Source organism: Lissotriton vulgaris, chromosome 5 (assembly GCF_964263255.1).
Source record: "Lissotriton vulgaris chromosome 5, aLisVul1.2, whole genome shotgun sequence".
Lineage (NCBI taxonomy): Eukaryota > Metazoa > Chordata > Amphibia > Caudata > Salamandridae > Lissotriton > Lissotriton vulgaris.
The window spans coordinates 891751762-891772751 of record NC_141693.1 but is presented as its reverse complement, the minus strand read 5'-3'; the positions used below and the strand labels follow the sequence as shown (position 1 = coordinate 891772751).

General features: G+C 42.9%; 1 protein-coding gene across 3 annotated transcripts in view; it reads right to left on the bottom strand.

Moving 5' to 3' along the window:
• Window positions 1–535: 535 nt before the first annotated feature.
• Window positions 536–20990, bottom strand: part of LOC147711757 (protein FRA10AC1) — a 354287-nt gene continuing 333832 nt past the window's right edge. For all 3 annotated transcript variants that reach the window (XM_086922478.1, XM_086922479.1, XM_086922480.1), the window contains exons 14-15: window positions 16728–16812; window positions 536–637 (exon numbers count right to left, since the gene is read on the bottom strand). In XM_086922478.1, coding sequence (XP_086778604.1) covers window positions 595–637; window positions 16728–16812 — 128 coding nt within the window. In that variant the 3' untranslated portion in view covers window positions 536–594. The remainder of the gene's footprint in view (window positions 638–16727; window positions 16813–20990) is intronic.

Below are 20990 nucleotides of genomic sequence, written 5' to 3'. Positions count from 1 at the left end.
ACCAATTGAGATCAAGCTACTACAGCCTACCACTCTGCTGTGTGCTCAGCAAGTGCCTTGGGATAAGGTACTCTATAAAGGGCCATAACAGTATATGTCAATTAAATACAACATATTTATCCACTGTAAAGTGTACCTTATATTCCGATACTGGCATTACTTCTGATAGGTGGGAAATCTGACAACTGCTTATATCTATTCGATAAAAGTAAACCCATCCAAAGTTAAAGATATTACCAGAGATGTAGGTTTATAAACATGAAGTATGCCAGTGCCATTAATCTAACAAGGCTAGGGTTGTAAAGGAGATGTTACTGCTAGTTTCATGGCTGATGCACTTGGTCAGCATTTAGGTTTATCTTTCTGGAATAAGCACACTAAATTTGTTTCAGCTGCCACAGCATTCTACAAAAAACATGCAACCAGAATGACTCTATACTGAGTATTTTAACACATACAATTGTAAAGAGCAATGAATGCTAAAAACATCTTCTGTCCATAAGACAACATACAGTAGTTGAAAGAAAAATGACAGTGGTTTAAATATTTTAATATTGTTTCACAAAAGAAATTAAAATACATTTATATAAAGATTTATAGAAACAGGTCTTGAAAATATTCATCAAATTCTTCTTCCCTGTAAAAAGAAAAAAGAAACCCCATGGAAAATGAGTCCATGTAAGTATTTGCAACAGTAAACATAAAAACTAGTTAACATTACATTTGCTCAAAATAGGCATATTTCAGATAACAGCAACTTAATTACGTTCCAATTATTAAAGATAATGTTCTTCTTTTAACACATACAAAAACTTAGGACGATGTGCCAGCGTAGGAAACTTCATAGGTATGTAAACCAAAGGATAATACTAAACGTAAGAGTCCCCCATAAGGCACAAAAAGGAGCTTGGGTCGAGAATATATCTAAAAGGTCTTTCGGTGTGGGAACTTAGAAAGCATACAAGAGGTCCACACATCATACATCCATACCAAGTCAGACAATTAGATAAAAACAAATATATACTCAGAAAACACAACAGCAGTGGTGTCCAAGCTCAACTGTCTGACTGGCCTCAAACCTAATCCATCATTCTGCCCCTCACAAACCTCTAACCGTTGTCAGTTCTATAATGAGTAGGAGTATGGCATCCGTATTCCAATTAACAAAGTCACAGAAATGTGAGTTTCTCCGCTCTCATCAAATAGGTTCTTTCTCCAAACATTTGTGCTTTCCAATACAGATGAAGTACTCAAAATAATTTACTCTCTCAAGAAAGGAACACACCCTCTCCCATACTATGCTTAAAACACAAATTATCATCCTTAACATAACAAAAATAGTCTGAGCCTCATTCGCACATGGCTTTGTGGCTCAAATAATCAAGCAAGTATGCATGCATACATAGAGCAAACAAATATAAATTGATAGAGCGGTGCAAAAGGGGTTAAAAGGGGTACAGCTCAGGGTATGGTAGACTTGCTTCGAAATGGGAGTGTTTTCTTTGTTGCCATCTGTGTTTTTGGGACAAGTATTAAGAGACTGAATGCATAATATTTTCTGGATAATATAGACTCTAGAGTGGTCAAGCGTTGTCTTCTTTTTGGAACAAGAATGAAAAATGAGAACATTTTTCTGCTTCTGATCCACCTCCTGGTATAGGACATAGTGGCTGAGAAGTACTTGTGAGAAGGTGCAGGGTATGGGAGTCGTGGGTCTCTAGCAGCAAAACCTATGACAGCACATTTTTAGGGCTCTGAGTCATGACACTACTGAAGTGACATTAGTAACACAGTCTGTAAACTGCTCCCTTCAAGAAGGGGTTACTTTCTATTTTTGAATATACTCACTTAACACTATTACACTGCATGGACATTTCTAAAACAGACTCATTCTATAACACACAATCTTGAAATTAATCTTAAATGGTCAGTTAAAACAGTTTGCGTATGTTGCTGGTTATCCAGTAGCTACATTTAGGCGGCACCACAGAAATGTATTTGCCCTGACTATTGGGGGAGGGGGATCAGTATCAAACTAAATTGACGACAGATCATTGCACTAGGTGAAGTAAATCCTGCTACTAGTGCAGGGTTTGATTTAGGGTAAGCATTAATGGTGTTATTGTTAGGGGACAAAGGGTAGAGGTTCATTAATTCAATTACGAAACACAAAGGTAAAAATTGCCACTTTTTGGTGGGAAATGAGTATTTTCTACCTCTTTCAGGTTCATTGCTGTCATCCCTGTGGGTTGACTAGGCTTACAATTTTTTCTACCACAACTAAGTCTCCTGACTTAAGAAAACGCTAAACAGACCACAAAATAGATTGCACAGTCTTTCACAAATATTTAAACAGGCTTCAAGCAGTTTCCTACAATATGAATAAGTTACTTACCTTCAGTATAGCTCGTTCTGGTGGATACTCATTTAACTGCAGATTCCCCACCTTTAGAATACCCCCAGGGTGAATCTATAATTTCTTTTTGGCAGTGCTTCCGCGCATGCTAAGAGGCACCATGCAACTCCATTTTGGCTTTGGTCCATCCCTAAAGGAACAGGGTGGAGCTGCATATAACCCCTGCACACTATCACAAAGGGGAGAAAAGAGGTGCGTTATGGGGCTCACGTCTCCCCTTACTAACTCAAAATAAACACACTCATTGGTGTGATACCCTCAGAGAAATGCTGTTTGCTTAATCAGCAAGTCAGCAGGTTAGTACCAGAGACACAATGAGCTCTCTGTGTGCTGCTAGTTGTTTGTTGTTACCTAAATTCAAGGCAATTCCAAGAATTGGACGAGGATGGCTCACTCACATAATGTGACAAGCTTCATCATTTGCCACCTCGTCCCACCCTGGTAAGATGTTACTACCAGAGAGGACTCGCCTCAAAATGGGGCTTTTCTGAGGGAGTTCTTAAATATTTCTTCTCTCAGGACAATGATTAAGGTCCAGTTTATGACTTTAAAAAACCATGGGATAATCCACTAACGTATCCCTTAATTTGGTGCTATCCCTGGTTGATTAAAAGATTACCATGGGGTAATGGAGGAGGCATACTTCGGTTTAAGGGCCTGTAAGCGTCACTGTACAAATAATTATGCCAACATGTTTCTGCCTAATCAGCCGTGAGTCTGAGGCATTCGTTAGGGCCGAGTCTATGCCCCCCACTCTGCAATTAGTAAGTGCTGGGTGGGCTTAGATATAAAAAGAGGACCTACCTCTCAACCAGTAACATGAAATATAGTGCTCACACGTACTCTAGCCTTACCCTTTGTAAAATACAGTTTTTTTTTAATGCCATAATAATAAAATAAATAAGCTCGCTATTGCCTCATTCTCTTCGTTATTTAGGTTTTGGCCAATCAAACTTTTAATGGTTGATTTTGCGAACCAGTTGGTTGGAAATCCTTATAATTCAGCAATCTGATTCATTCTTGTTACTGAGCATTGTTCATCTTATCGCCTGTGCACAGTACTTGTGAATCCAATGCTCCGGCAGGAAACAACTACATTAACGATACTTTCATGAACAAGAATGTGAGCACCACACCGATGACACACATGCCCATCTTACCTCTTGCATTCTGTAGACACAATAAAAGGTACAATATTCAAGGGATTCTTGTGTTCTTGAGTAGGAACTCACGTAAGCTTCTTTATGAGTGCGTCGATGCGAGGCTGATTTTACCAAAATTCTGTCTCTGAAATCGTGCCTTAATTACCAGCAAGATTATCTCTTGAGATTAATAAAAACAAGAGACGCAGCAATCATATAACTCTCACCCAAAAATAATATTTATTTTTTTCCTAGCAATCACACTAACTGGGAGGAATACACAACTTTAATTATTATGCTCAGAGCAAGTTTCAAGACTACTGAGCCTAATGTAAAAACATATCTATGTTTTAAAACTGCTTCAAGTGGGTAAATATAATTATAGGCTGTTTATTGTGAAATAAAACTTCTGCTATGCCCTTTATTCTCAAGAAAACTGTTCTTTCTTGAATGTGTCACTTTAGAAGGGAAACCTGAGATCAAAAGTGCTGATCGGAAGATCAGAAATATCTGTTAAACTGATAAAATGTGGGAAAGGATAGGAAGCAGGCAAAGCATGTGTCAGCGAATTGTGCCCTAGATGAAGATTAAAAACAAGTGAGAAGAAAAAAAAGTCCAGCAAAAGGTATACAGGGAGACATTAAGTCTTAACTGGTTAAATCATGTGGGTGCAAGAGAGGGGGCAATATGATGGACGTCTTAGTCCATCAAGCCAGTCTCCAGGACCCAAGCAGCAAATCAGTGAGTCTAACAGCCCTACGGAGCACCACTGAAGTTCAAGAACCCACCCCTGAAATTATATTGGTTGAGTGCGCAAATAAATTTCAAATTGTGAGGGAATTTGAGAATGATGCGTTGCATGCTGCCCCCGCAAATTGATCCTTCACCAGACACTTGCAACAGCATACGTACCAACACACAGGGGGGGAGGTTGTGGCACAACTCAACCAATTTAAAACAGAAATCACGGGGCTAAAAACTGTTGTAACTTCACTTGTGCATCGCCTTACAGGGAAAGTAGGGACAATGGGTTTGCTTCTTGAGACTTTAATTGGGGGGCACAGAAATGTGCCCCAGGCTCAAACTTTTCCCAATATGGGTATTCAAGCTTTGCCATGGCCCAGAGACTCCATCCCAACAGAAAAAAAAACTACTTGAGGCAGAAAGTCTCATCTATGACGGTCCCAACGTGAATCTAACCTCTGGAAAAGGTAATATGAGAGATAATTTTGCTCCAAATGTTAGGACCTAAGTAATCCCACCGATCATGAGGTAGGTTGGAAAATAATAGTGCACCCAAATTGGAAATGCAGGTAGCGAATTACGCACCCCCATTAAGAACACCTAGTCCCCACCAATCTATGGTCACCAGAGATAGTCTTCTTGGCAGGCAACTGAGCAGTGAAGTGTTTTTGACAAATGTCCCCAAACACTTATCTACTGACCTTCGAAGCTGTAATCACGGACTAATAAAACAATTCAGTGGCTCGGACATGCCCGTAGATCTGTGATGCGGGAAGACATTGTTATTGCAACAAGATATGTGAGGAAGTATAGTAGAACCAGTGAAGGCTCCTCCGCTACGGTGGAGAAGCGTCGTCCCACTGCTCGCCGGAACAGTGTAAAAAAAAAAAATGATAATAACAGAAGTTATTTCTGTTACACATTTTTTTGGGGGGGCCATGTTGGGTGGGGCTGAGACTCCAGTGACGTCTGGGAGGAGGAGTGGCTGCTGCACTTCAAAGCACGCAGGACTGCTCAGCCAAGCAGTCCTGCGCACTTTACATGTTCCCCCACCTGGCTGCATTACACAGCCTGGTGGGGAACATGCCCAGCCTCCCATTCCCTGCCAGAGTGCTGTGCCACGGCACTCAGATCACAACGCTGCATTGCAGCATTGATTGGCTTGGGGGCGGGGGCCTGTGTGCTTTCAGCAGAGAGACAACGTCACAACAAGGGACATGGACGAGAAAGGACTCCAGACGCAGCAAAAAGGTAAGTGTTTTTTATTTTATAACCCCGCGACCCTCTCCCACCCCTCCACTCTCGTTCCCTGCCAGCCACTACTGAGTACAACAGACTGCATTGAGGGGAGAATGTGAGCAATGCTATAGTTGATGGCTTAATTCGCATGGAGCTTAGTTCAGCACCGAATAGTGGCTCTCCCATTCGTTTAAAACGCCACCTACAAGACAAATTTTTACCCAAAAGAATAAGCTCTTTAGAGCCAACATCTGTTCAACTCCCAAATAATCGTGCTCAATGACCTTGCTCCCTGGAGGCTTCCAACATTGATTGACTTCAGCAGGTACACCCACAGGGTAGTGGGCAAAATGATGGCTCTTACACAGACATCGGCTGCCCCTGAGGAAGGGCTATATCTGAACCAGTAAAATTGGACTCTTGGAACCTTGCAGGTACCCAGTCAAAACTTTCAGGTTTAGAACGGGGAAGTTCATCTACAGTAGGCATGTCATCTTATTCCAGGAAACGTGGGCAAAGCAACCAGAGTTTAGGCCCGGCTACTTAGCATTCTACAGTAATACTACCCCTGTTAGCTTTGGGCGAGCTTCGAGTGGACTCTTAATTTGAGCAAAGTCCACTATTATCTGTAAGATTGAAATACTTGACTTCGGTACCAGGGACACTATGGATATTAAATTGACCTTGCGGAACACTCCTAAAGTGAAGTACTGACATATTGCTGTGATCAATATCTATGGTCGCTCTGTTGAAGATAATGTAGAATCTCAAACATTACATTCTCTTCTGACTCTTCTTGATTTAATACAGCACGAATGGCTTGTGATCCTAGCTGGGGATTGCAATACATACTTTGAACCTTTTGAGCCGTTCACATCTTTGCTATTAGCAGAAGTGGAGTATTTCTTATAGGGTGCTACATGACAATGGTCCTGGCTACTTTAAACAAAACTTCAAACGTAACCAACCTAGAGGTAATCTTTGCTCCTCTGGAGCAAAAGAACTAGTGGCCCCAGATGGCCAAACTAAGGTGGAAAAAGGTTGGTATCCTGCACGGCTAAAATTTGGAATCTTCTCCCCTTCTATTTCAAATCTTTGCCAAACGTGCTAGCCTTTAGGAAAGAACTGAATAGCTGGTTGTTTAGGAATAATCTCTACTAGTTTCCCTGACCATACTTAGCAGAACCAGTGCTGAGACACCCCTGGGTATTCATGCGCTCAAAAAACCTCTTTAACGTAACATAACAGGAGGAGTAGGGAATCCCAGAGTTATTGGGTAATCCGGTGAAAACATGGTCAAAGGGGGCCAACAAGCTTTTCCACCTAACTTTAGAATATGTTTTTTTTATTTTCTTTATTGCTTTTTCAAAGGTATAATCCATGTTCCTATACAATTAACTTTAGAATATGGGTTATGAGCAAACAATGGGTGTTCTAAATCCGATCATCCTGCCAAACCAACCTTTAAAAGGGGCTGATCTTCAAGTCATATAAATGATATCTTCTTGGACCTAAGACTATGGTCCTTCATAGGTTCATGAAGCTTATATTCGGCCTGATAGTGATCATAATGCCTTGGTTTTATATTTTTCTGTTGATATTTTTCTTACACCTCAGGAATGTGAAATGGACTCTTGCTCAATGGCAATTACAATTACTAACAACTTTAGGAATGTAAAGTGGGCTGACATAATTAACAATGTTTCACTACTGGGCGGAAATTACCAAGCTTTTGTTGTCTTTTTTTACCTGCATGTTTTAGCTGATTTTGATTGGTGTAATTTTGTTTTGCTACATTCTGAGGTTTTTGCCACTCTAAGATCGTTTTTTGCGACTTGTTTTAGATGAAAACCCAACATAAATATATCCTGTCCATGGTTCACAAGGGAATGTAGAGTGGCTAAGCAAGGGTTGATCGAAGCTGTTAGAAAAGGTGAAAAAACTCAATTACCTATTGCCAGAAAGGCCTATAAGTCACCTCTGAGGGCCAATAGAAGACCTTGTGAGGGTGCCCAAAGGGTTGAACTCACTGCCACACTGGCAAGGAAGGAGACTCAAGCCTTCTGGAGAATGATTGCCTCCGGTTGCAGACTGAGTGTATCCCAATCTGATTCATTTGTTCCAACTAAGCAGTGGGTTGCCCACTTTACTACCCTTTATAATGAAAGAGAATCGTGTGGAACCTTTCCTAATAATACTGTTTATTTATTTAGAGTTTTATATAACGCAAACAAGACCCTTCCGGGTGACAGAGCGCTTTACAAGAGAGCGCTTAACAAGAATAGCAATGGAAGGTATGTTCCAAAATGCTAGGAAGTATACAAAAGCACAGTTTGTCACCTAAGCAAATGGTGATAAACAAACAGACACATACTGGCATGGACAGAGTCTTATAGGTGATAGGAACATTGTGTAGATTTGCGGGGTAGCGCAGGAGAAACAACTTGGAACAGGGTTGTAAGTGCAAAAGAATGGCAGAAAACAGCAACACACAAGCAGGGAGAGTTGATTATGTGGAGAGTGGGGATTGTCCTCAGTGAGAGAGGAATTTAGTCGCTCAAAGTTTTACTTTTTTCCTGAAGATGGATGTGGAAGGGTTGCATCTGATCTCGAGTGGGAGAGAGTTCCAGATTTAAGGGGCAATGCCTGAGAAGGATCTGTTGTAGGTTTTCTTTTTGTTACATTTTTGTGTTTTAGGTAGTAGGGAGCCTGTGCTTCTGGAAGGTCTGTTTCCACTGTATAGGGTCAGTTTCTGGTCCAGGTAAGATGGGGTCTTGTGGTGCAGTGCTTTATGGGTCATACATGCAATTCTGAGATGGATCCTAGCCTCATAAGCTAGCCTATCAGTGAGTGAAGGACAGAAGTGATATAATCACTTTTATTAAATCTGGTGATGAGCCTGGCTGCAGCTTTCCAAGTGGCAAGTGTGATTTTCGGGAGGCCCTCAAGTGAGGCACTGCCATAATCTAAATTCACTAGTACAAGAGCTTAAACTGCTATTTTGAAGTCTGCAAAGGGGAAGAAAGGTTTAAGTTTCCTTAGAGCGTGCAGTTGAAGGTTGGCTTCTCTAGTAGCAGCATTGATGTGCTTTTGCATGGAGAGGGCATTGTCCAGGGTAATACCTAAGGATTTGGCAGAGTCAATGAGGTGTGGGGTACAGTTCAAGGCAGTGAAATGTGGGAGCCAGTCTTTGATACTTGGGGCGATGGCAGGCAGTGAGTTCAAAAGGAAGTCTGTATTAAGAACATTGAGCATGAGGTGGATAAGAGCCAACCAATGTTGCATTGTTATCAGGCTGTTGTTGAGGATATTGATGTCATCGGGGGAGGCAATTTTCATGTATAGCTGGGTGTCATCTACATACATGTGGCAGGAGACATTTGCAAGTTTGAGGATTTTGGTTAGGGATTCCATGTATTAAACAATGTCGAGGAGAGAATCGAACCTTGGGATACACCCAGCGGCGCTGGTGACTGATCGGAAAGAGCTTGGTTGATTAGAATGCGCTGGGATCTACTGTGAAGGAAAGAGGAAAAACATTTTAGCACGATAACAGAGAGGCCCATCCTGTGTTCTAAAAGGTTCAGCAGGGTATCATGATTGACTGTGTCGAATGCCGCTGACAAGTCAAGTAGGATCAGTAGGCAAGATTGTTTTGGTCGAATGAGCGTAGGGCATCATCAACAATGTGGACCAGGGCCGTTGCGGTGCTATAACCTGGTCGGAAGCCAGATTGCCATTGGTTGAGAAGTTGGAATTGCTCAATGTGCTTGTGGAGCTGTAAGTGCACGCATTTTTCTAGGAGTTTGGCTAAAGTCGGGATGTTAGAGATAGGGCAGTAGCTATTTGGCCCGGACTGGTCAGCGTTTGGGGATTCTTTTTTTAAATTGTGAGTAAGTAACCTGGCCCCTTTTGAGGCAGTTAGGTATGGAGCCTTGGGTGAGTGAGGCATTCATAATCATCGTCCATAAAGGGAGTATGAGGAGAATGGACTCATTGAAGAGCTTGAGAGAAGGAGGTCATTCAAAAGGTTGGAGTATTTCACAGAGGTCAAACGTTTCAAGATGTCATTTTTCTCAAAGGTTTTAAAGGAAGACCAGGCAGTGTTGTTTTTGGGTGTGTGGGGAGGGTTTCTAGAGCATTCGCACAGATTGAGTGGGGTGGCAAGTCAAGAGGGGTCACATTGCAGTTGTTTTGTAGCATTCTGAATATCTGTAGCAATTAGTATGGTTTTCTCAGCAAAGAAGAAGGCAACGGTTTCGCAGTTAGGTAGTGTTTTGTTGTCTGAAGATCAATCAGGGAATTGTAAGCGCGCTACTCAACCGGGGGATGGGGGGGTCCCTTTTCCAGGCCATCTGATTTTTTAATGATTTCAAACAGTTTTTTTGTTTGCATTCTTGACCACTCAAGTTGGTTTTGGAAGAATGCAACTTTGGAGCTTCTGATGTACCCTTATAGGTGCTTTGTCGAAGTTTAAGATTGGAAAGAAAGAGGTTATGTTTTCATGCTCTTTCTGCAAGTCTGAAGAATCTGCATTCTATATTAAGGTTACAATTGAACCATGGGCTGGATCTTTTAGATGGGATTCTCTTTAGTTGCATAGGGGCAAGGGTGTCCATTATTTCTATCATGGAATTGGTGTACTATTCAGTGAGGTCATGAGTGTCATACATGAAGGAGGGTGGGCGCAGAACGTCTTGACAAAAAGTGAGTGGGTTAATGTTGTGTGTGTCCCATACCCAATGTTTGGCTGTTACAGGTCGACCCTTGATGGTGATTGCCTTTTCTGATAGGAGGAAGGTGATCCAGTGGTGGTCGGTCCAGTCACAAAGTAGGAGAATTCACTTTATATGGAGTTCTCTTTTGCGCTGATTAACCCTTTGTTATGGGTTGGGCTGTTGTAGGCTTAGATATCGTTGAGGTCCTGGAGAAAGGATTTAAAGCTGTTTACGAGAGGGTCGCTAGAGTTATTTCAGTGAATGTTGAAGTCACCAATTTGGTTGTTATGTTCGTCATTGTTGTCTGAAGATCAATCAGGGAATTGTAAGCGCGCTACTCAACCGGGGGATGGGGGGGTCCCTTTTCCAGGCCATCTGATTTTTTAATGATTTCAAACAGTTTTTTTGTTTGCATTCTTGGCCACTCAAGTTGGTTTTGGAAGAATGCAACTTTGGAGCTTCTGATGTACCCTTATAGGTGCTTTGTCGAAGTTTAAGATTGGAAAGAAAGAGGTTATGTTTTCATGCTCTTTCTGCAAGTCTGAAGAATCTGCATTCTATATTAAGGTTACAATTGAACCATGGGCTGGATCTTTTAGATGGGATTCTCTTTAGTTGCATAGGGGCAAGGGTGTCCATTATTTCTATCATGGAATTGGTGTACTATTCAGTGAGGTCATGAGTGTCATACATGAAGGAGGGTGGGCGCAGAACGTCTTGACAAAAAGTGAGTGGGTTAATGTTGTGTGTGTCCCATACCCAATGTTTGGCTGTTACAGGTCGACCCTTGATGGTGATTGCCTTTTCTGATAGGAGGAAGGTGATCCAGTGGTGGTCGGTCCAGTCACAAAGTAGGAGAATTCACTTTATATGGAGTTCTCTTTTGCGCTGATTAACCCTTTGTTATGGGTTGGGCTGTTGTAGGCTTAGATATCGTTGAGGTCCTGGAGAAAGGATTTAAAGCTGTTTACGAGAGGGTCGCTAGAGTTATTTCAGTGAATGTTGAAGTCACCAATTTGGTTGTTATGTTCGTCATAGTTAGAGGAGTTAAACTCCATGATCTGTTCGATGAACGTATGCTTATCACCACGTGGTGAACAGAGCAGGTTGAATTGTCAATGGTGGTGATGCTGATCCTAAGGTATTCACAGGAGGGCAATGATGGAGCTAGTGATTGTTTTAACCATAGTGATTTTCTATACATATAGGCAGGAAGACCCCTGACCACCTGGGTTAGGGACCTAGTCTCTCCCCCTGCAGCTCCGCTCTGACACCGCCGCTGCTGTTGTGCCGCTGCCCTGTGTAGGCAGGGTCCAAGGCCGCCCTCCGACGGTCTGCGCCTGGTATTGTATTCTGCCTCTTGTACTGTCTCTTTATTGCGCCTTTTTTGTACTGTGCCTGCTTGTATTGCACTTTTTTTGTGCCTTTGTACTGTGCCCACTTCTCTGCCCGTTTTACCTGCCGCTGCTTCCCCCGCGGCCCCTCCCCCCTGCCCTTTGCCACCTCTCAGCTGCGCTTCCCTCCCCCTCCCCTATTTAATGGCGGACGAGCACAGTGGGTGCGTCGCTGGCGTGCCAAAGGCAAGCCTGCCTGCGCCCATCCGCGACCAGCGCCAGGAACCCTGGCTCTCCGAGTGTCCACCACTATGACTCAGCTGCTCTCCTCACACTCAACCTCGGAAGAAACAGCATCTGCCCGCTGTGCACGAGGAGCACCACCCATGGACAGTTCTCCTGCCATCACTGCCGCCAGACCTTCACCACCGTCCGCACCCCAACGGCCACCACCCCCACGCCAAATACCAACACTTCTGAAGCCCTGAGCTGCATCCTCCTCAACGTACGCTCCATGCACAGATACGCTGTAGAGATATGGGACCTACTCGACACCCTCTCATCAGAGGTCGCCTTCCTCACAGAAACATGGACCAACTCTACCTCTGCCCCAAACATCGCCACCCCCATCCCTGACGGGTACAAGATCCAGAAGAAGGACCTCCCCAACCTCCCAGGGGGAGGACTTGCCATCTTGAACAAGAGCTCCCTCCGACTCAAGACCTCCAGCTGAAGCTACAGCCCACCCGCCACCAAACACCTCCATTTCCAGATCCAGACCAGCCCAAGAACAATCCTAAGAGGCACCCTCGCCTACAGGTCTCCCAGACATCGAACCGCGTTCACCACCTTATTCGCTGACCTCATCGTGCCCCACAACATCGCCTCAATGGACTACATACTGCTCGGAAACCTCAACTTCCACCTCGACAACCTCAGCAATCCCAACTCCACCACCCTCCTGGACAACCTCATCAACCTTGGATGGAAACAACTCGTCAACACCCCTACCCAGAATGCAGGACACAAACTCGACCCCATCTTCGGAGGAGGTAACAACATCCACTTCAGCCACACCACGCAACCCCTATGGACGGACTACCACTGCGTACACTTCCATGTCGACAAACCCACGGCATCCAAACCTGTACCCCCATATGCCAACCTCGCAGTTAAAGAACTCCACAGATGAATCTCTAACTGTGCAGACGAGCTCGCACCCCTACGTAATCCCAACACACAGCACCCCAGGAAGGCCACCTGGTTCACCGCCGACCTCCAAGAATCCAGGCGCACCTGCAGACGTCTCAAGAAGAACTGGAGAAACAGCAAAACCTCAGAAGACCGGACCACCTACAAGAACACCATGACAGAATACTACCAACGAATCAGATCCATCAAAGGACCTTCGTCCAGAACAAGATCCTCGCAAACTCCAGCAACTCCAAGAAACTCTTCATCATCATCCAGTACTTCACCAAACACTCCAGCGAAACCAAGGACATAACCCCCTCCCAGGACCCCTGCAACAAGCTCGGCTTCTACTTCCACCTGAAGATCAAGGGCCTCTTTGACAATTTAAACAACCAGACACCTGACTCCAAAACCACAACATCCTCCAGCACTGCTAGCCAGCCCACCATCTCCTCCTGGACCCTAGTCACCACCGAAGACACTGCATCGAAAATGAAGGGCATCCACTCAGTAGCCCCCCACAGACCCCTTCCCCCACACATCTTCAACAGAGCCGCCCCCACCATCTCTCCGGAACTATGACGGACCATCAACGCCACATTCGAAACAGGCATCTTTCCCAATGACGGGCAAAGTGCGGAAATCAGACCACTACTTAAGAAGCTATCAGCAGACCCCATGGACTTCAAGAACTACCGACCCATCTCCCTCCTCCCTTTCATGGCCAAAGTCACCAAGAAGACCGTCAATGTCCAGCTAACAAAACTCATCGAAGAACATTTCATCCTCAACCCCTCCCAATCCGGATTCCACAGCAACCACAGCACAAAGACAGCTCTACTCGCAGCCACACATGACATTAGCACCCTCCTCAACCAAGGACACACTGCAGCCTTGATCCTACTCGACCTCTTTGCAGCCTTCTACATCGTCTCCCACGCACCCTGACGGCCAGACTCCACGAAGCCGGCATTCAGGGAACCGCCTACACTGGCTCCGCTCCTTCCTTGCCGGCAGAACCCAAAGAATCAGACTTCCACCCTTCCTCTATGACCACACAGAAATCAACTGCGGAGCCCCAAGGATCGTCACTAAGCCCCACGCTCTTCAACATCTACATGGTCCCCTTCACCGCAATGCTCAGATGGCACAGACTCCGCATAGTATCCTACGCTAACGCTAAGGACCCCGTCACTACCAGACACAACTTCCAGGAAGGAATGAAAGACGTTGCTTCCTGGATGAGCAGCAGCTGCCTGAAGCTCAACTCGGAGAAGACAGAGGTCCTCGTCCTTGGACCCTCCTCCTCTGCCTGGGACAACTCCTGGTGGCCCACCGCCCTCGGAAGCCCGCCACCCCCATGGACCATGCCCGAAATCTTAAAACGAATCCCCCCAAATCAAGGAAGACCATCACCCACGCACTCATCACCAGCAGACTGGACTACGGAAACGCCCTCAAAGCCGGGATCAACAAGTCTCTACTTCGCAAACTCCAGACCGCAGCCAAACTCATCCACGGCATCCCTCGACAGGAACACATCAGCACCTGCACAACCTCCACTGGCTCCCTGTCGAGAAAAGAGTAACCTTCAAGATAATCACCCACGCCTACAAATGCATCCATAACACAAGACCCCTATATCTCAGCGACGGAATCTCCTTCCACGTACTCAAGAGAAACCTCAGATCCACCAACCTCGCCCTCGCCGAGCCCCAGCGCATCTGCAGAACAAGAACAGGGGGGGACTAGTCGGTCAAGAATTGTTGATGAGGATTCATTCAGCCAAGTCAATAGGCAGGATGGATCCAACAGTGGCAAGATGGCCAGAGACCGTTTGCAGAACCTTAGGGCATGCATAAGTGCTGGAAGTAGCTGGAAGTGTGCCAAAAATACACAGCATGGCCTTCTTAAAGACCGTGACTTACTACAGTGTTGCTGATGGCCAGGGAAACAGGAGATACAACGAGATAAATTGTGAAAATATCTCCTTAAGCTGGGATCAGGAACAAGACCAATTGGCACCTTGATGCCCTCACAGTTTCTCTTTTGATAGAGAGTGGTAAGATGGGGTCAAGTCCCGCTTCATCTTCTTTTATTTTATGGACATCGACTCACCTGAAGATTTCAACCCTGAAGATCTGTCTCAACAAAAGGTTACATTTGTAATTTAAAGACCTTGCATGTACCCACAAGAATTTGAGCTAATTCTTGTTGATATGCTTCCACAAACTATTCTTTATTTCTTTTTCATTTCTAGCCAACATGCGTTTCATCCAGCCTTATTACCCAGACTTCCTCAGTGCTAGAAAATAAACATAAATTTAAAGCTATTTTTATGTTTCAAATTTGAATACATATCCAACACCCCATGGCAACAAAGTCAAAAAGGTGTGGATTGTGAAAAGAAAACATGAAGTGCAAAGAAGAACAAAATCACCTGTTCAGTACCAAAAGTTCCTATCGATATTCAAATCCAATTTTATGCACCAATATTAAATACCACATAAGTGACATCAGCGATATAAATATCAAGCTACAAAGTTCAAACATCTCAATAAAAATATACAGTGATAATATACCAGGCCCATAGTAAACAGTAAAAAGCGTTACAGAGAAGCAGAACGTTTGTAGTAAGTTACCGCAATATGAAGAAAGTATTCATGATTAAAAGATCACGAAATTAGGAAACATTATCTGTGTGTATAAGAAAAAGGACTGGAAGGTTCCATTTCATAAGTGTCTAAAGCTATATCAAAAAGTAAATGGTATATGATCCTTTATTTAACACTATCCTCAACTTCAAGATAAAATTATAGCAGCCTGGACACTTCCTAAGCCTCTGTTCCATAAAACTAACTGCAGTGTATTCAGTAATTCACAGCAAATATTGTAAAGTGGCTGTGGGTGTGATTACCAGCTAAGTAATCAAGAAGCCGCATCACCACTATCATAGGGGCAAGAGCATAAATACACTACTGGCATCATTCACCAGCTGTCTCCAATGTATCGAACACAACCCATCGGCATCCTCCGTAAGAGCGATATTTAAAACAAAAATAGAAATAGGGCAAGCCATCCATTTACACAATCATAGCCACCATCATGAAATCATACACATACATAACTTAAAACCAGGAATAAGGTCAGTCTAGATAATCAACTGGGAACAGGTCTGTATCCTTGACTTACAGTGAGACTTATGCAAGGTCCATAACTTCTCCCAAAGTTCGACAATTTGCAGTTTTGCTTCATGGTCCAGAATCCCCTTTGGATACATGAGGGCACACTCACTGCACAACTAGGTGTTATGCCCCCAGACAAAAGCACACCTCATGTCGGTCTTTACCGATATCTGTTTCTGACATGCCATGGTTCGAACCCTGTAGTATTAGGATTGGACATTATTCCGTCTCACAATAGATTTGAATTGGAAATCGTTGAAAACCGATAATCAGGAGAACAGAGCTCTAGATTTGCATTCAAAGGCAAGCAAAATTTGGAACTGAAGTCAGTGCAGAGGAGTAGCAATTATATGCGTCTCTACGTCGTCACCTCCAGTGCAAGATGAAGCTAATGGGGAGCCGTGCTGTTCCACTTACCAGCATGCAGGAACACTGCTGAGAAAATGTCTGGATCTAGTCTGGCTCTTGGCAATTTTCTAAATGTGAGGATTCTAAAGGTGAGGAATCTCCGTGTAGAAGTATCCATCAGAAAGCTAGATATGTCATACATTAATGAAAACCTACTGAATCGATTCACAGAAAATGAGATAGTACATAGAAGAAAGTGAGTTGAAAGGTAGCATTTTTCAAGTTGATGTAGAAAATGTGCACAATTAGTTACCACTTCAGTGGAAAAATCATTTTCTGGTGTCTTCAGTGAATTAAACTAAGATTTAGAAGTGGCCAAGTAGGCAGCTGCATATGTGACCACTAACCGTGTTTTTTCATCAGTTTCTTGGAGAGGCCCCTTCCAAAAGTCGGCATCCGAGGGACCTTCTTGATCTTCACTAGCCTCGTCTTCTGCAATAAAATATAAAAGCATATACAATAACCTTCAAATCCAAAAGGCATTACTGGCAATTAATTACTAATCAAAACCTGTGCATCAAATTTTATGTTCTAAAATCTATTTCCTGACACTGTAAAACATGTGAGGTTGAAATTTGAGCTTTGGACACCAAATACATCTTGATCCAAATATATTAAATATCTACCACATTCCTCAAGAATATTCTTGAATGATCAAACCTCTTTAGTAATGATCAGATTCCATAGCATTTCACCTCACCAGTTGTGCCACTATTATCTGTAAGAAACGTGCCACCATTGACTATTCATCGTAATTTAGGTTCTCAATTAAAATCTTAGACATCTCAACAAGAGTTGATCCTGTTGTAGCGTTTTCCCCATCCTGGGTACCCGACAATGACTGTGCCACACACATGGCTTAGTATGCCTTGTCTTTAGTCTTTTGCGTGTAACTGCAATCCCAACATTCTGAAACATGTTTTCACTGCATCCCGCTCTGACACGTACGTCACAGCTCTACAGAGTTCATTAGGAGTCAAAGGGGTTTAGTCATAAAACTCGCAAGACACTACATCGCCCCCTTGGGTAAGTACATTTTTTTTAAAAGCAACATATGTGGACCACTTGTTGGCACCGATGGTGGTAACTTTGAGCTCCTATATAAGGGATACCGGAGATTTCCTCATGATACTGGCAGATAAAGTATGGCAGGAAGGATACCTGCTTGTAACTATTGACGTAGTGTCTTTAAATATGTTCATAAGCCATTAATTGAGTCTGAAAGAAACTAGATATTTTCTACAACACAGGAACATATAAGAACTGCAGCACTCTAAGATACTGATGGAAATGAACGAACTATGTCTCAGAAATAACATATTTTTCTTCAAACATCAGATAGTCTCCCACATCTGTGGAACAGCCATGGGAGTTTCCTTTTCTCCACGTTATGCCAACCTTGCCATGGGTTGGTGGGAGAAGACCATAGCTTGGAGAGAGGAAAATTAGGAATACACTGCAAAAATAGTACTGTGGCTTAGATTAATTGACTATTCCTGATATTAGATGGAGCTGCACAAGAATTCCTGGAATACTTCGAGGTTCTGGATGATAACGAAGTGGGTCTCAAGTTACCTGCAACATGAGTACCATGGAGATACAATTTTTGGATGTAACAGTCTACATACAGGATAATCAAATACAAACTACCCTATACTGGAAACAGACATCAACTAAAAGTATTCTTCATGGGTCTAGCTTTCACCTCAATTCACTTAAAAAGAGAATCCTGTATGGGGAATTTATAAGAAAGTGGTTTAACTTCTCCAATGATGAGGAAATAGAAGCGAAATTCAAGGAAACAGAACTGAGATTCCTACACAGATGATACAAATATAGAGATATTAAACAAGGACAGGATCGAACAAAATCTCTGACACAGGCTAAAACATTGGTCAACAAAGCTAGTAAAAAATAATAACAAGGATGACACCACAGTCAGGATAATTCTAACATAAAGTAAGGATAATCAGAAAATTGTCAACATCTTAAACAAATACTGCAGGGTATTGAAAAAGGATCCAGATATTGGGAACAAACTAGGGTCAAGACTCACGGTGACCTACGGTAATGTACCCTCATTGAAGAACAGGCTAGTGAGGATTCACTCTACAATGAACAAACCAAGTAATTGGCTGCAGAAACAACAAGTGGGGTTCAATCGCTGTGAAAAGTGCATAGCATCCCGGATTGGTAAGAACATGAAAGAGCTCAGAGACTTCAAGGGCAAGATATTTACCATCAATGAGTGAATCACTTCCACTCTAACCAATAAAACTTCAACACCCACCATTTTTGAACCAGAATACGTATCAAGAACTATTATTCTGAACAGAGGCAACATAGTAAAACATATAGTTGCTCACAAGGGCTTAAAATATCCTACTTTTAGTCAAATTGTAGCTATCCAGTTCTGAACTTCTGTTAGCCCAGCAAAAAATGAAGCCTAATCACTAGGGCTTCTGAGGAGATAGCTAAGTATCAAGACATGACATCTTCATGGAAAGAGGAATTACCGTAGCTCAACACCTGAACGCTACCCATCAGTCTTATTAGATCCCTGCCCAAAGAAAATAGTAACAATAAGAAGATCCCACATACCAAATAAGACATCAAAAGCCACGAATACAATCGCCCTGAACAAACGACTTTCCACAAAAAACAGTCTATTATTACCAGTAATTACAAATTAAGTTGGCTCTGCAAGTTTACTTAAATCCCCAAGACTGACAGTCACCAGCTCGACTGGGGCTGGTTAGAAGAAGCGTTGAACACAAAAATGAAATACTATACTATCCCACTGTCTCACTAACTAGGCTGAGCGACTAAATAACGAATTAATCATTGAAGCATCTTTATTAGTCTTAGAATATGTGGGGGTTGAACAAAATAATGCAAGACTCAGACGAAGCCTGCTGTTTACTATCCCACAGTGCAATGTGAATTCAAGAAACTTGGATAGCGAAATCGCAGCCTCTACCTGCCTACATCGAATACTACACCCCAGCACTGAGGACAAACAAAAAAGGGTCATGAGGAGGTTTAGCTACTTATATAACAACGGCCAAAAACGTCAAAATAAACAGAATCAAGACAGGAAAATTCATTGTTGTTGCAATTTCAATTGAAAATAAGACTGTGGGCCAGTAGATAACGCCTCTGCTCTTAACAATCTGTATACACAACCTTAGCCCAAAGATAAGAGACAAAATATCAAAAACATCACTACCACTTTAAATGAGTTGAAACTTATATTCAAAGATCGTTATTGGATCATCACAGAGATTTAATTTCAAAGTGTTACCTTCACGATAATGAGATGAACTCCCCAGCGTACGGAAAACACAATTTGGGAGATCCAGTGGCAAGAATTAGGTTACCAGAGAAAGGACACAATTGTCGGATCACTTCTATCCTTTCTGGACAGTCTGAGTGTTTGCGCCTTAAATGGCCACTTTTGTAGTGATCAACCAATCTCTTGCACTCACTACATAAGGAGCTCTGCTTTTTTTTTACTACACTTTTGCAGCCTCTCGGCTATTTAATTCATCACTACTTACTACATCACTAACTTCTCTATCATGAAACAATATGAAAGTAACCACTTTTCTTTGTCATAAGTGCAAACTTCAAACTGGAAAGGATATCCACAGTTGGCTGCAGCAAAGCCCCCAAAACAAGGAAGAGAATACGTTGAAGCTCCAAAGTCAAATAATTGTATGATAACTGGAAACTTCATTTCACATTGGCTAGGCTCAAAACAGTTCCTGACATAACAAATCACACATTTGCTTCTCAAAAGGCTAACTCGGGGTTCACAAAATCACTTCGAAGTGCACTTAAATAAGGAGCTATGACCATTACAAAAGACCCAGAGAACGCAGCCTAAGCACAAAAAGGTGAAAGATCCATGTAAAATAGGAATCTGGAAAGCCAAAAAAAATTAAAAATAAAAACAAATCAAATTTTGGGAGCTGGTCAATCAGAAGACTCAAAATCAGATCCAACCCGAAGGCAATGATGTCCCATGCGACGCCTGCACCAATTACATCATTACCCTCTGCAGAGGTTCCCTGGCTCGAGAAGGAATGCTTATCAGCAACAAACTAGAGTCCTTCCCGACCACGGTGGAATGCAGGCACTAACAAGTAGGAGAAATCCTCATACAAACAGGGCTGATGGAGCACCAGGCTCGAATGGCCTGGCACTCGGCCTGTATAAACACGGTAAAGAACTCGGGATATGAACTCTTCACACCTTGTCTTCATACTGCCTGGCTGGAATAACAATTCCAAACTCATGGCACAGCTTAATACTACAACTGATTAGAAGAGGGGTCTTACAGCACAAACAAGTCGCTATAGGCCTCCTACTGAAAGACCTGGGCTTATACAATAAATCAGGATTCAGTCCATCATCAAGCACCAATGACAACTAGGTCATCCTCGCCATGCTGATTGGCAAGACAAAAGAAAACCTATGGCAATGACTGACTGACTGGAAAATCCCATAACATCTTCTTTGAGCTATCCAACTTCTTTATTCAGCTACCTGGATGAGAGTCAAACTAAAAGTAAACCAGTCTCTTTCAACAAAGAACTAGACAACTG